The sequence below is a fragment of the Dacryopinax primogenitus genome (genome assembly GCF_000292625.1).
Source record: "Dacryopinax primogenitus strain DJM-731 SS1 chromosome Unknown DACRYscaffold_12, whole genome shotgun sequence".
In the NCBI taxonomy this organism is placed as follows: Eukaryota; Fungi; Basidiomycota; class Dacrymycetes; order Dacrymycetales; family Dacrymycetaceae; genus Dacryopinax; species Dacryopinax primogenitus.
In genome coordinates, this window is record NW_024467209.1 from 767661 (window position 1) to 780846 (window position 13186).

The 13186-nt window shown below is 54.8% G+C and overlaps 5 protein-coding genes across 5 annotated transcripts; 3 read left to right on the forward strand and 2 right to left on the reverse strand.

Annotated features, from left to right (window-relative positions):
* Positions 1-476: 476 nt before the first annotated feature.
* DACRYDRAFT_23085 (uncharacterized protein) lies at positions 477-934 on the reverse strand. The gene is made up of 2 exons (XM_040773090.1): positions 757-934; positions 477-704 (listed from the first exon to the last, which is right to left on the reverse strand). Exons 1-2 carry the CDS (start codon positions 923-925, stop codon positions 562-564), a joined length of 312 nt encoding a protein of 103 aa, XP_040627628.1. The 5' UTR covers positions 926-934; the 3' UTR covers positions 477-561.
* A 364-nt stretch (positions 935-1298) lies between these two features.
* On the forward strand, positions 1299-2359 carry DACRYDRAFT_23086 (uncharacterized protein). The gene has a single exon (XM_040773091.1). It carries the CDS (start codon positions 1375-1377, stop codon positions 2266-2268), a length of 894 nt encoding a protein of 297 aa, XP_040627629.1. The 5' UTR covers positions 1299-1374; the 3' UTR covers positions 2269-2359.
* A 3004-nt stretch (positions 2360-5363) lies between these two features.
* On the forward strand, positions 5364-8645 carry DACRYDRAFT_100772 (uncharacterized protein; the record flags this gene model as incomplete). Its single annotated transcript, XM_040767488.1, has 4 exons — positions 5364-5404; positions 5459-6118; positions 6169-6334; positions 6390-8645. 4 exons carry the CDS (start codon positions 5364-5366, stop codon positions 7818-7820), a joined length of 2298 nt encoding a protein of 765 aa, XP_040627630.1. The 3' UTR covers positions 7821-8645.
* Positions 8646-9828: 1183 nt separating this feature from the next.
* DACRYDRAFT_108797 (uncharacterized protein) lies at positions 9829-11130 on the forward strand (the record flags this gene model as incomplete). Its single annotated transcript, XM_040768736.1, has 1 exon — positions 9829-11130. The coding sequence occupies one exon, from the start codon at positions 9829-9831 to the stop codon at positions 11128-11130; it is 1302 nt and encodes a 433-aa protein (XP_040627631.1).
* Positions 11131-11476: 346 nt separating this feature from the next.
* DACRYDRAFT_23088 (uncharacterized protein) lies at positions 11477-13035 on the reverse strand. Its single transcript, XM_040773092.1, has one exon. It carries the CDS (start codon positions 12999-13001, stop codon positions 11589-11591), a length of 1413 nt encoding a protein of 470 aa, XP_040627632.1. The 5' UTR covers positions 13002-13035; the 3' UTR covers positions 11477-11588.
* Between the last annotated feature and the right edge of the window lie 151 nt (positions 13036-13186).

Sequence of the window (13186 nt, forward strand, 5' to 3'; positions counted from 1 at the left end):
AGCTTCAGTAGCACGTGGAAATTTGTCCACGAAACCGAAAGAACGGAACCCTGTGTACCAGCGTGGGGTAACCCCCCACGCAGAACGGAAGCATAAAGACAAGGCGCAAGAAATTCCTCTGCTTGTTCCCTCTTCCATGTTTGCTTGGCCAATATGTTGTCGAGCAGGAAAAGCAGGCTAACTTCGGTGAAAAGTCAATCTTCCTCACGTGCCTCCGATCGGTAAGGTCGGTCCGATGTCCGTTCAGGGTCTTCGAGGTGGCCGGCCGATTGGTATGTAGCTGCGCACTGTTCGTACCAGGAAGCAGGCTTAGCTGCACTTGGTTACCAATGCAGAAATCAACGCCGCCAACGACGTTGAGGTGGGCATCGGACAGCCTTTCTCACGTGTTGAATTGGGGCCAGCATTTGCCGACCAGTATGCCGCACATCCCAGCAAAAAGGAGACTGTATTCAGGGCAGTCGTTGATTATAGATGACAAGAGGTCAACCAGATTGCATCGTGCATGGGGCATAGATGACATTATTCGGCTCATTCTTCGATATTGCGATATCTCGACGGCTACTTCCCTGGGACGAACTTGCAGCTATCTCTTTTGCTTATGCATTGAAGTAGTGTGGACGCAATGTCACGACCTGGACTATCTGCAGCGACAAATGCTCGGCTCCAAAGAAGCTGTCGCAGTGGTATATCGGAAGCTCCAAGTAAGCATCATTACCCAATATATGCACAAGTTCAATCCTCACTCGAGAGCAGCACGCGCAACTACCCATACGTTCAATCCAGCTGGATAGCCGAACTCGTATGGCATTATATCGTGCCCGAATACATGCATTAAGCATTGATCAACACGCGGTAGACTACGACCCTCTGCATTCCTTTTCAAAATTTCTTGGCCCCCAATCTCCAAAATCCAGCTTCCCATCCCTGCGCCGAGTGGCTTTGTCGGTCTTTACTAACAAGGCGCTCGAGACGGGAGTGGACTTCATCGCCGATCTCCCAGATCTGCAATACGTGGGCGTCTTCCATCGCGCACAATTTATGGATTGGTCCACCAGCGATACTACTGGGCATCCGATGCAAAGACGCCTTCCAGCAACGTTCAAGGCTCTGCAGAAGCTACAACGACTGGACTTTCTGCATATTCAAGTCCAAGAAAGCCGGATGGGACGGGGTGATGAGGCGTTCAACTTTGTTGATGCTCTGACGACTACGAAACTCCAACCTCACGCGCTGGCATTCAAGTTCATAGATCTTCAATCGTCTTATCTCGCATTACTTCCAAAATTCACTGCACTGCGCTCTCTCGAATGCTCCATCGACAGGAGGACCGATCTACCAACCACATTGCGTTTACCCTGCCTGCAGCATCTCATGATATCCAGTCGCTGTATTCTAGCGCTCCATGCTTTCCTGCAAAGGTTGGATGCATCCTACATCACCGCGATCGAAGTGAAACCTGAACATTCAAGCGAATTGTACGACCCCGCCTATATGGGCGGTGTATTCTCGGATGCGTTTAAGACCATTGCCGAGAAATGGCCTGGACTGTTGAGATTCGGCATGTATTACCGCTGTCCGCTGGCAGCTCCTCACATTGTCGTATGGCAACTTGGAGAGTTTGCGTCACTCTTCAAGTGCACTCAGATGAAGTCATTTATCGTCAACGTTGAGCCATTCGTTGTCATTCAAGACGAGCACGTAAACGAGTTGGTGAGAGCATGGCCGGATCTGGAGGTACTTGTGGTCGGCTCATTGATGACGTCGGTAACACACTATTCTTCACTGATGCGCGCCCTGTCGTACGAATCATTCATCCTATTGTCTACTTCTCCCTTCCTGCGGACTCTCATGCTCAACATTTGCCCACTTGGGCAAGAACCCGAAGACTCTGCCCTGCTACACTTGCCGAGGGAAAAGAGCCATCTCGAGACGGTGATTATTCGCGACCCAGAGCAGGACGAAGCCCAGGATTTCGTTCTACGATTTCTCCGCGCGCTCCTTCCCACCCTCACCTTCAAACTCCAAGGCGAATGTCCGAGATGTAACTTTGACAGCAGGTTACATAAAGTCGACCATTGGATATTCGAACGGACGCCCGTGTGCTGCATCCGGGATGTGGCGGAACGGCTTGGCATTCCTGGGATGCACGGGTGTGTGGCGAAGACCCGCCTGCAGAGGAAGATCGAGGGAGAATGTATTCTCTGTCAGATGGATCTTGTCAGCAACTTTGAGACGTTTGCTGAGTGGAGTAACATGTATGGGTAATAATAGGTGATGGGAATAGAAGGTAAGTGTAGGAAAGCGTTGTTGTCTTATATTGTTGTACTTGTGTACAGGATCTATCGTGAGCCATCCCCATGAGGAAATGACGCTTGCCGTTTTCGACATGCTCTCCTCGTTCGATTTGATGGGCTGCCACTGACCACCTGATCATGGAGACGCGAGATCACGCTATGTGTGGTATGTTAAGTATAGACCATCCCAAAGAAGCGCTCCGGCCGCGGCTACAAACCTCATCCTGCCCCAACCCCGCTCCACACTGCTCGTCCGAGCAGTTATTGTTTAACACGGCATGAGACACCCAGCTGTCCAAACCTCTAGATTTGATGTTCACGTCCTGTCCCGTTACGTCACGTAATGAGCTCCTGGCACTACGCGTGCTCGTGAGGGGCACAAGGACCCCACAAGCACCAATGTATTACCGGTGAAGATATTTGGCCGGTGCAAACGTCGCTCTCCGATAGCGGCTGTACAACCGGGTAGAAACGTAGCTGTTATAATATTTAATTACTTGACCACCGAGCACGGGAAAATGGAGCGCAGGCAAATGGGACATCTCATACCGCGTCTATTTGTGCCTGGCTCGCGTTTCGTGTTTCCCCTCAGTCCCTGCTTGGGTCAGCAGGTTGACTCAGCTTGACCGAGTCGTGATCTGACGATATCAATATCAATATCAATATCAATATCAATATCAATATCAATATCAATATCAATATCAATATCATTATGATTGGATTTACTCTTGAACAGGACTTTACAGCGGCTCCCGAAGTTATTCATAGCCTCTACCTATCGGCGGCCGGTCGGGCGTTGATGTCGGGAATACTGTACTCATTCTGGTCCCTCTGATCGCCAGGCCGATGTCCTACCGCCGCGGACAGACGCGGACAGTCTGACGTCTGATTCGTCTCGGGGAAGGAGGGTTGTGAGTACGGGCTTTGTCGATGTTATGATGTTATGTTATGCTGTTGATGGAACGATGTTGGCTGAGGGTAGTGACTCAGGACAATGGTGACAGTACTAGTGACAGTGATGGTTCCTCTCGCGCCGGCACCACCGACTGACTCACACGGCTCATACTCTCACACGCGTACGGCTCACATCGTCGTCCGCGTCCCTCATCTTCCCCTAGGAACGATGTTCTACATTCCTGACCACTGCTCGCACGCAGCTGTCCACTGGTAGTGTCGACAGGAATTCGAGCTCGTATCCCTCTCTAGATCTCCCTCTGCCCTGCCTCAGTCGCTCGCTCGCTCTCACCTCACACCTCTATGGTGTCTCACACCGGACCGGTCCCTGAACCTACAAACCTCCCCGGACCGGGCATTGTCAAACAAACAACCGCACGCACGCACGTACGCAAACGCAAACACTTGGGTCGCCTAACTTGGAAAAGGTATGTAGGTAGGCGATGGGAGAAGCGAACCGACGCGCTCGGGGCGGGGGCGGTTGGGCGGTCGGATGGCAGTGGAGACCGATGGAGCTGGACATACTAGTACTGTAGCGAGAGAGGGTGCTGTGCCGGAGGGATGGACGGACGCAACATAGTCAGCAGCAAACGCAGTAAGCGTAGCAGCAGCGCACGCTCTACCCGAGCGAATGACTAACAGCATCTTACCCCCCTCTGCTTTTATACACTCGTCCCGCGCGTTCCGGAACGTCGGAATTGGAATTGTTAGAGTTCCGGGGTAATGTATGAGAAGGGGTCTTGACCCTTGGACCCTCAGAGTGGCATTATTGGTGGGCTGGGTTCGGGGAGTTCGGGTATTGGATAGCCAGAGGGAGGGACTGGATGGTCGGTTGTGAGTTTGAGCTTGGGAAGTGCGATAGGTAGAGGTGGAAGTGCGTAGTCAAACTGCGGCGAGGTGATCTACTGCGGAAGACGATGCGATACGATACGATGCGATGCGAGCGATTAATATTATGCAATATGTGAATGTTCATTTCTATCTGTACGTAGATAGAAGGGCAGGCTGGAGAGGGTAATCCTGGATCCGCATGTGGAAGGGAAGCGAACGGAAGCAGGAGCAGGAGCAGGGCAGAAGCAGAAGAAGGACAGGGATGGGAGCTTTTATTTTAGGGGGGGGGGGAGTCGGATGGGAAGGGACGGGAGGTGTTAGACCAGTTCACTGGGCGCAGTTTTGCTGCTAAGCTCTGAGCAGAAACACAGGTGTGCGATTATGAGACATAGGAGGAGTGAAGATGCGCTGAGTGGGGCGATGTGCAGGTGTCAGGGTTTAGTGGCTGTTGTGGGGTCCTGTGTGAGACTGGGGGTTGTGCACGTTTTTCGCGTGAGAGAGAGAAAAGGGGACGCGCCCCCCGTTAACGTTGTGGCCCCAATAGAAAGGGAGTGAAGGGAGTGAAGGGGGTGATGGGATGGAGTGATGGGAATGTCACTCCAAATAGATAGAGGGGGTGTAGAGTAACGAAAGAGTAGTAAGAGGGATAACTCCCTCGCGTGTCCCTTCCCTTTCCATTTTGCACCCTTCTCACCCCTTTGCTCCCTTTCCCTTTCATCTTTCATCCTTCTGCCAACACCCCCCTCTCTCTCTTATCCCTCCCTCCTCCTCCCTCCCTTTCAACGACGACGACGACCTCTTCCTCCTCTTCCCTCCACCTCCTCTCACCGCCGCGTTCCCTTCCTTGTCGCACACCTCACCTTCCTCCCCTATAGACACCACCCTACACCATCTTCCCCCCCCACCCCAACAATGCGCAAAGCATACCTCTTCGCACTCGTACGCCGCTTCCTCGCAGTAAAAGCCAGCGCTCTCCCAACCCATGCACACCACCACAACCTCTCTTCATCATCCACCACCGCTCTCCTCCCTTCTCTCCCCAGTCCTCGCATACCCATCCCCTTCCGTCGCTCTAGGCACAACAGAGCAAACTCGAGCATCGCCAGCAGCACCACTGCCGTGTCGAACACCGGCTTGTGGGGCACGGGACTGACGCTCACTGCTGCACTCCAGCGACTGCCGATCATTACACACTTGTTTGTACTCCTCCTTACCGTGTTCGGTCCGTACTATGCGCCTATCACCCTCTCACTCGTATTCCTCCTCACCCATATCGCCTTCATGAGCTCCCAGTTCCGCTCTGCCTACGGCATGATCCGGTGGTACGTCCCCTCCCCCCTGCAGAGATTGACGCTAACGCACGCAACGCACTCCAGCTGGTGGGGAACACGCCAACAGGCGCGCACGGACTGGGTCGCTTTCTACCGCGAGGAAAGCTTGAAATTGGAACAGAAGCTCCGTTTGCCCCCGACCGCTACAAGCCCCTTCCCCCATCCTCAACCCACAGACCGCATCCTCCCCCTCCTAGCAGTAGAGCACATCATCATCCTCCCCAACTATAAAGAGTCCCTCGGCACCCTCAGGGAGACGCTCGACGTGCTCGCTTCCCACCCGTTGGCGAATAGGATGTACAAGGTCTGCTTGGCCATGGAGGAGCGCGAGTCTGGGAGCGGGGAAAAGGCCGCTCTCCTCGCAGACGAGTATGGACGCGCATTCCTCGAGATCGCCTACTGCCTCCATCCCGCTGGCATACCCGGTGAATCCGCAGGCAAGAGCAGCAACGTCGCCTGGGCAAGCCGCTTCATGGCTGCGCGGGAGATGGACAACCCGACCCGCCTCGCCCGCCAGGTCGTCACGGTCATGGACTCGGACACGTGTTTTGCTGCAGACTTTTTCCTCTCCATCGCCGTCAAGTTTGCCCTTGCACCCCCGGACGATAGGGACAGGATTATGTTCGCGCCCCCGATCTTGTTTGACAGGAACCAGGATGAGGTGCCCGTGTTCACCAGGGTGACGGATATAATGTGGGCTTGCGCGTGCGTCTCCCCTTTCTCATCACGTGTGTGCACGTCTGACGGGAGATTAGCGGTATTGGAGGGCTCTATCCTAGCTCGACGGTCAAGATCCCCACTTCGGCGTACTCGGTCTCGATGGGATTGGCAGTTTATGTCGGGTTCTGGGACGCGGGCCCGGAGGCGATCGGCGAGGATATGCATATGTTCACAAAGTGCATGTTTGATACGTGTGGTCATGTGCGTCTTTCCCTCGTGTCGTGTAGCGGTTGCTAATTAGCCTTTTCGTGTGCAGCTTAAGGTGGAGACGATCTATTCCCCAGCATCGCAGTGCAACGTCGTCGGTGCTCCTGCGAGCTCGCGAGTCCAAAGGCTGATAAACGACGCCGGTGCACGGTGGACGCAGGCTATCCGTCATATGTGGGGTTCGCTGGACACGGGGTACGCATGGAACCGCGCTTTAACCCAGAACTTTGGCCCTTCCAAGGATCGTGGCAACCTCCATCTCCTCATGCTCGACTCTCGCTCTGTCTCCCCTATCCCCTTCCCTTCTTCTGCCGCGACGGTCATTGCGGGCAGTACGAGCGAGGAAGGGAGCCAGCCGTCCAGTCCCAGCCCGAGTATTTTGGAAAACGAGAGCGAGAACGAGTTCCCCCTCACTGGCACCGTCTCCCCCGCCACGACGCTCGTAGGTGAGGAAGTGACGCTCCTAGCCGCAGGTGCAGACGGGTCGCTGTTCAACGCTTCTTCCCTTCTTGCCCCTTCCCCTCTGCTCAAACCCCAGCATATGATCCCCCTCTCCCCTCCTTCGGCATGGAAGACCGCACCGACAAGGATCTGGCCCATGCTTGTCCTCCTCTCAAGACTGTACGAAGCGCACATCATGATCGCCCATTTCTTCCTCATGGTAACGATCATGAACTTTTACCCCTCGGTCGTCTACTCCAACGGCTCTTTCGCACTCATGAACTACTTCACGGCGCCTTCCTTGGCGTGGAGCATGTTCCGCACGCCGTACGCCGCTACCCCGCCCGCAGCTGCAGTTGCAGCCTCGGCCTGGGGCTGGCTGCTGGGTGGTGCCCCTCTTCCAACAGGCGCAAGCGTAGTATGGGTCATGCCAGACCTGGTTGCCGCCTCGCTCAAAGCGTGCAAACTCATTTCCGGAGCCGGGTTCGCCTTCTCTGTCGTTATGGTACTCATGCATGACTTTTATCATCGGGAAGCAGCTGGTAAGCGCTGGGATGCTAGTGCGCGCGCTTCGGCTTCGTACGCTATTCCGGGTGAGGAACTGGACGAGGAAGAGAAAATTGCATCCAGTTCGGAGGAAGCGGCGCTCTCCTTCCCCCCCCAGTACCTAGGCATTCGGCCACACCAAACATCGCGCAGGCACCTTCCCTGGTGCATGCTAGACTTTGTCGCTATCCCCTGCGGGCTCGCGTTTGGAGTCGCACCGCTCATCGTAGCGCAGTTCAGGCATGTGTGGACGAATAAACTCATGTACACCGTTTCTGCCAAGCCGACGGTGCAGGCGGTTTTGGAGAGGGATGTGGTACTGGGGGTGGGGGTGGTCGAGGAGGGGGTTATGAGCGGGGTGAGGGTGGGCGGGGGGGTGAGGCTGGGGGGCGTGGGGCTGGGGGGCGTGGGGCTGGGAGGGGGGAAGGATAAGATGGAGATGGAGGTGCTTGGAGTGGAAGTCGTGAGGGAAGAAGTCGAGTTGGTCGTATGACCACCCGGTCCGGATCGGGAGCGACATGCCCTGCTCTCGCCCGAGAAGCCCCTGCTGCTCGGTCTGATACCCCTGCTTGTCCGTGCAGGAGCGGGACGACAACATGTGAAATGAACACCTCAACCTCAACCTCGCAGGTTTTGCCACCTTGTCTTTCGCCCTCCGCACATTCTTCCCTCTCTACCGCACCTACCCACCCCGAACCCCGAACCCCCTCGCCACCCTGCCGCCCATCCTACGTCGACAGGGACTAATGATCCTCCGTCTCTATGTGCATTTGCCGTTTTTTCAACCTCAACCCCCGACACTTAACGCTCGACACTCAACGTTCGACTCGATCCCACCTAGCTTGCAACAATTGTCTATTACTTCAACTTCAACTTCAACTTGCCTTTTCTTCTCGCCATGCTTCATGCTTCATGTTCCGTGTCCATGTTTCATGTTCCGTGTTCCAGACTTGTCGCGTCCTATTGCCCGCTTATGCCCACCTGCACGGTCAACACCACCATCACCTTCCCGTGCCCCTCGCATCCACCGAATTAATAGACTTCATGCGCAACACGACCGCGGCCAGGCGGGGGAAACCAACAGATTTTGCAAATCAAATCGTGAAAACGCCGGGGGAGGGGCTTGGACAGGCGTATTGTACGGACAGTATGTGTGCATGCGTTTGTACGTAACGGACAGTTTCGGTCAGACGGCGCACCCGCATCCCCATCCTCATTCATCCTCATCCTCAGCTTCATCCCCATCCTCATTCTGCCCAGACTTTGTTTCTGCAACTTCACTTTATTATCCCCTCTTGCTCTTATTGACCGTTCTTTCTCCTACTTACACCGACCCCTTGTTACCTAAGATGACGAGTTGATGATACCAGACGTACGCTTGCTAGGCTACGGAATGATCAGATTATGCGGACAGCGACTAATTTTTTTGCCCCCTTGGCCCTTGATCGCGGTACAGCAAACAACAAACAGCCTGTTCCGATCTGTGCCTACGTTCTGTTCGGGCATGTGATGTGTTCTGATACATCTCGAATTTGAACACAGGTTGTTGGAGTTGAGAATTCCCTTTGGGGCTAGATCAACCTCGCCCCGCCCGAGTTCTGCCTATCTCATACGACGAATGTATTCACCTGCTTGCATCGACATACCAGATCCACGGCATTGGGCAAGGGAAAAACACGCGTATCGGTCGCAAGCACGTCCAAACAGCTGGCAACCCGAAGCCAATTTGAAAAAAAAGTTGTTGCGCTCACTGCTAGTGCTCTTCACATGTCCTCGGCCGAAGCTCGGCGCTCGGCACCTCTCCCTCCCTTGCCCGTTTTTCGCAGGCCTGTTTTCGGCCGGCGCTGTGAGATTAAGCTTCGTACATACAGTAATTTTTTGGCGCTTTTCTTTGTGGTTAATGACAGTACGAGATGAGATCAGCTTTGACCTGTTCCCTTTCACCTTCTCTGTTCTCTAACGCCGCACAACGCCGCACTTTTCGTCATCCCGTTGCCGCACATCTTCGGCCCGACGGGGATGCGCCAACGTTTGACAGCTTCTGCTTATCCTGCCAATGTATATATCCCATTGTATCTCACGAGCGCTCGTATTTGACTATGGAAATGTATTACAGCGGAACGCACTGCCAATGACCATGTGATGCGAATCCATTCTGCGTGCTAGGACCGCGACATGAGGCATGTACGTATCCGTGTCCTACACGCCCTTTGCGTCTTGCGCCATCCGTCCCACACACGCTCATCGCTGATCACTGAGGAACGTGCCGGAGCATCTTGGAATCTTCGCATCTTCCTTCAGGGCACCGACGACCTGTCTGCACTAAGCCCGCTCTTACCCCGCTAGATTCGGATACCGAGTGCGACCGACACGAGGCAAGGTGTTGGAGTGTAAAACTTCGCACCTAGTGCGGCTTAGGCCTCAGCTGTGGTATAAATCTCGCGGCCTCCGGCGGGTGGGCCCCTGTTCCTCTTCTTCTCCGAGGGCTACATCTACGCTCCATGGCCTCGACGCAAGGATCTACTGCCATGCCCCGCACACGAACGAGGGCTGCGAGCCTGCCCGCCTACATGAGGACTGCCCTTGCTTTTCTTCCTATAAGGTCTCTGGGGAAGACTCCTCAACTCGTCGACGTAGTCAAAATTGAAGCTAATCCTCTTCCTATCCCCATCCGCTCTGTGACTATGCCGCCTACTGTCGACCACACGTCAGAAACCGAACGGACGATGCTGGCAGCAGAGATCGAAGATCTACGTCGACAAATGGACGCTCTATCATCACAGCTGCGAGAAAAGCAAATTCGTCTCATGCGGCTTGCTTCTTACCTCCCCGACCCACCATCTCTCCCTATTTTTGCCTCTATTCCAACCTCATCTTTCTCGCCTCTTCGCGTGCAAAACTTCCCACCCGAGATCCTCCAAAATATATTCCATCATGTCGTCTTATCCCACCCATCCGCAAGAATCACGCTTTCCCAAGTGTGCTTCTACTGGCGAAACTGCGCTCTTTCCTGCCCCTCCCTCTGGTCCGAAATCACCATACCAGTCCGACCCTCCTACACGGAAGGTTTCGTCAACACCACGACAGTGGCCTTCCAACGAGCGAAAGCAAGTGAACTTCGTCTACACCTGACGTACGAACTGAGCGACAGCGTCGCCTCGTCCTCGATCACCGGGCCCGACTACCGACTGCTCGATCTCGCTCTTTCCAGGCAACATCTCTGGGGTACACTCGAGCTCGATGTACGTGACCAACTCTGGACAGCACCCATCCTCGACAGGCTCGTAGACGGGCTCGACGGAGCACACTGCCCGAAGCTGCGCGCGATCGACTGGAAAACAGGAATGAAGGCCAGCCCGAAGTTCGACCTGCTGCTGAGTCGACTTCTTGCAGGCTCGAACAATCTACAACGTCTCAGCTTGCAGAGCCACGTTGATCTCGTGCTCCCGAAGCCGATACCGTCTCTCAAAAGTTTGGTTCTACAGCTTGGCCAACGACCACCGATTACACAGCTTAGACTGTTCTTGCAAGGCCTACGGGGGTTGGTAGAGCTCACCCTTCCCGCACTCGACCACGAGGGGCCGACCCCGGCAAGTCCGAATGGTCGAACATCCACTATCTGTCTTCTCGAGTTGGCAACTCTCACTATCGACATTACCGATGACGCTGCCGATGCGCGCTTCTTACGAGAGCTGGATCTGCCCGCGTTGAACACGCTTGTCCTTCGACCGGAAGACAATGTGACCGCGGAGCATGTACACCGTGTTGTTCAGGACAGGGGTTGGCTTCTAGGAGTGGCGTAGGAGGAAGGCCACAACAAGGAGGACCGTCGCATTCTATTGGGCCAGTTTAATCCAGTTTAATACCTGTTTCCTGATCGTTTTATTCCCCCAATCCCTCTATCCCCCGGATATCTCACGATATACCTACCATCTCCACATCTCTTACGGATCTTATCACCGGAACGACGTTTCCACCTGTATCTAGCACATACCCTTTACCATACACGCACAAAACAGACACTTCGATTCACGTGCTGTGGGTCTGTCTACAAGAGCTCTTCCTTGATCGGAGAGATCAGCAGTAACGCTCCCTTTCAGGGTTAAGGATCCGGTGAATCATTACCTCATAAGAGGCGAGAGTTGTCCTGATGTGCTTTAACCATTTACACTAGTTAGGGTTATGGTGTTAACGAAGAGATACAAGCACTGCATGCATGCATATCACTATCCCTCGTGCTCGCCCGGCTTGCCGTCTTCCTTCAGCCCGTGCGTGGTGTGGTAGCTGTTTTATCAAGGAGCCTGTCCAGGGTATCGACGAGTTGGGACCCCGAGGGTTCTTTGAGAGAGAAACTCGAAGTGATCTTCTCCTTGTTCGTCGCTGGGCGAAGCTGGCCAGTCATACCTCTCACCCGCAGGTCACTGAGGCTCTCGCTGACATACTTCGGCGAACCCGGCAGGCTCTTATTTTCGAGCGCGTCCACGCCGGGAATCATCTCGCGAAGTTCGATGCTGACCCGGGATCCCCGGATATCCTCCCATTTGAGCGAGCCGCGCTTTGAGGCCGAGGTTTCCGGCGGCGTTATTAGCACGGTGTTCCAGATGCGGAATTGGCCTCTGCCGAGCTCGGGGTCGTCCGACAACTTCTGCATCGCCTTTGCCCTCGAACCTTGCTCGAATTCCTCTAATTTGGCCACATGCCCAGCGACGCCCACGAGCACGGAGTTGTCCGCTGTATCGCGTTTGCGGCCCCTCCCTCCGGTCTGCCTCTCGCCGAGGATGTGGCCATTTATCGGTGGATGATCGAGGAATGCTTGGAGTGTGGATGGCCGGTGGTACGACAGTCCGGCCGTAGGGTGTGGGGCGGGAATGAGCTGTTCGGTCCAGTCAGGGGAGCGCCGCTCCTTCAAGAATTCGAAGAAGAGCAGGGGGGCGTTAGGGGCGTGCATCAACTCGAAGAAGACGACATCGTTATCCAGAAGAACAGCTTTGCTGTTTTTGCTGGCTCTGTCTGCCTTCATATTTTCATCCAAGAGGTTCAGACTGCCTTCCCTGTGCTTTTGTACGATCCACGCCTTGAAGTCCTCGCTGAGGCCCCTCACATCCTGCAAGAACTTCCGCATTTCCTTCCTCCCTAGCCTATGCCAATTAGTGCTCGGGAACACTTCATTGTCCTGCTTCCTAGTCGGGAGTACCCCATCGAGCGGATCCAGGTCAAGTGCCTTCGATCCCCGGCCCTGGGAATGGCCGGCTTTAAGAGCCTTGGTAAACTCGGTGTCGTCGTACCACGTCTGTCGATCTTTCGGCCGCGTCTGGTCCATCCAAGTGTTCCACCCATCTCTAGTCGAGTCAATCCCGTCATTGGCGGGGAGGAACGGAGGGCGCAGTTCGTCCATCGTATTCATCCACCGAGCACCGCGCTCCCCAGAACTCCAGAACATGACGTTCCAGGCGGTGTCCGGTGCATTCATATTGACATATTGCAGCTTGAGACCCTTGGGACCGTGGGGGAGCTGGCGCTTGAACCCGAAGGTACCGCGGACACGGTGTGCGTGAGGAGCGGTGTACACTTGGCCGATGGCGGGGTCGTAGGATGCGAATTTGGAGCGGCGGAGGAGAGACGCGAACCCTGATGGACTGCGAGTTGCGGACGTTGACGCCATTGTGCTCGCCATTGTGCACGGCGAGCGGGACGTCGAGGACGGTGAGGTCGAGGTGTAAGACGATGTCGAAGTGTCTTTTTCCACCTTTTGCGAAAGGGACCCTGAATAAAACGGACCCCAGACACCTGCTTCTTGGAAAAAGCAAGAGCGCATCTGCTTTTCTTACCTTGAAAACAGAAAATGTACAACAGAGATAA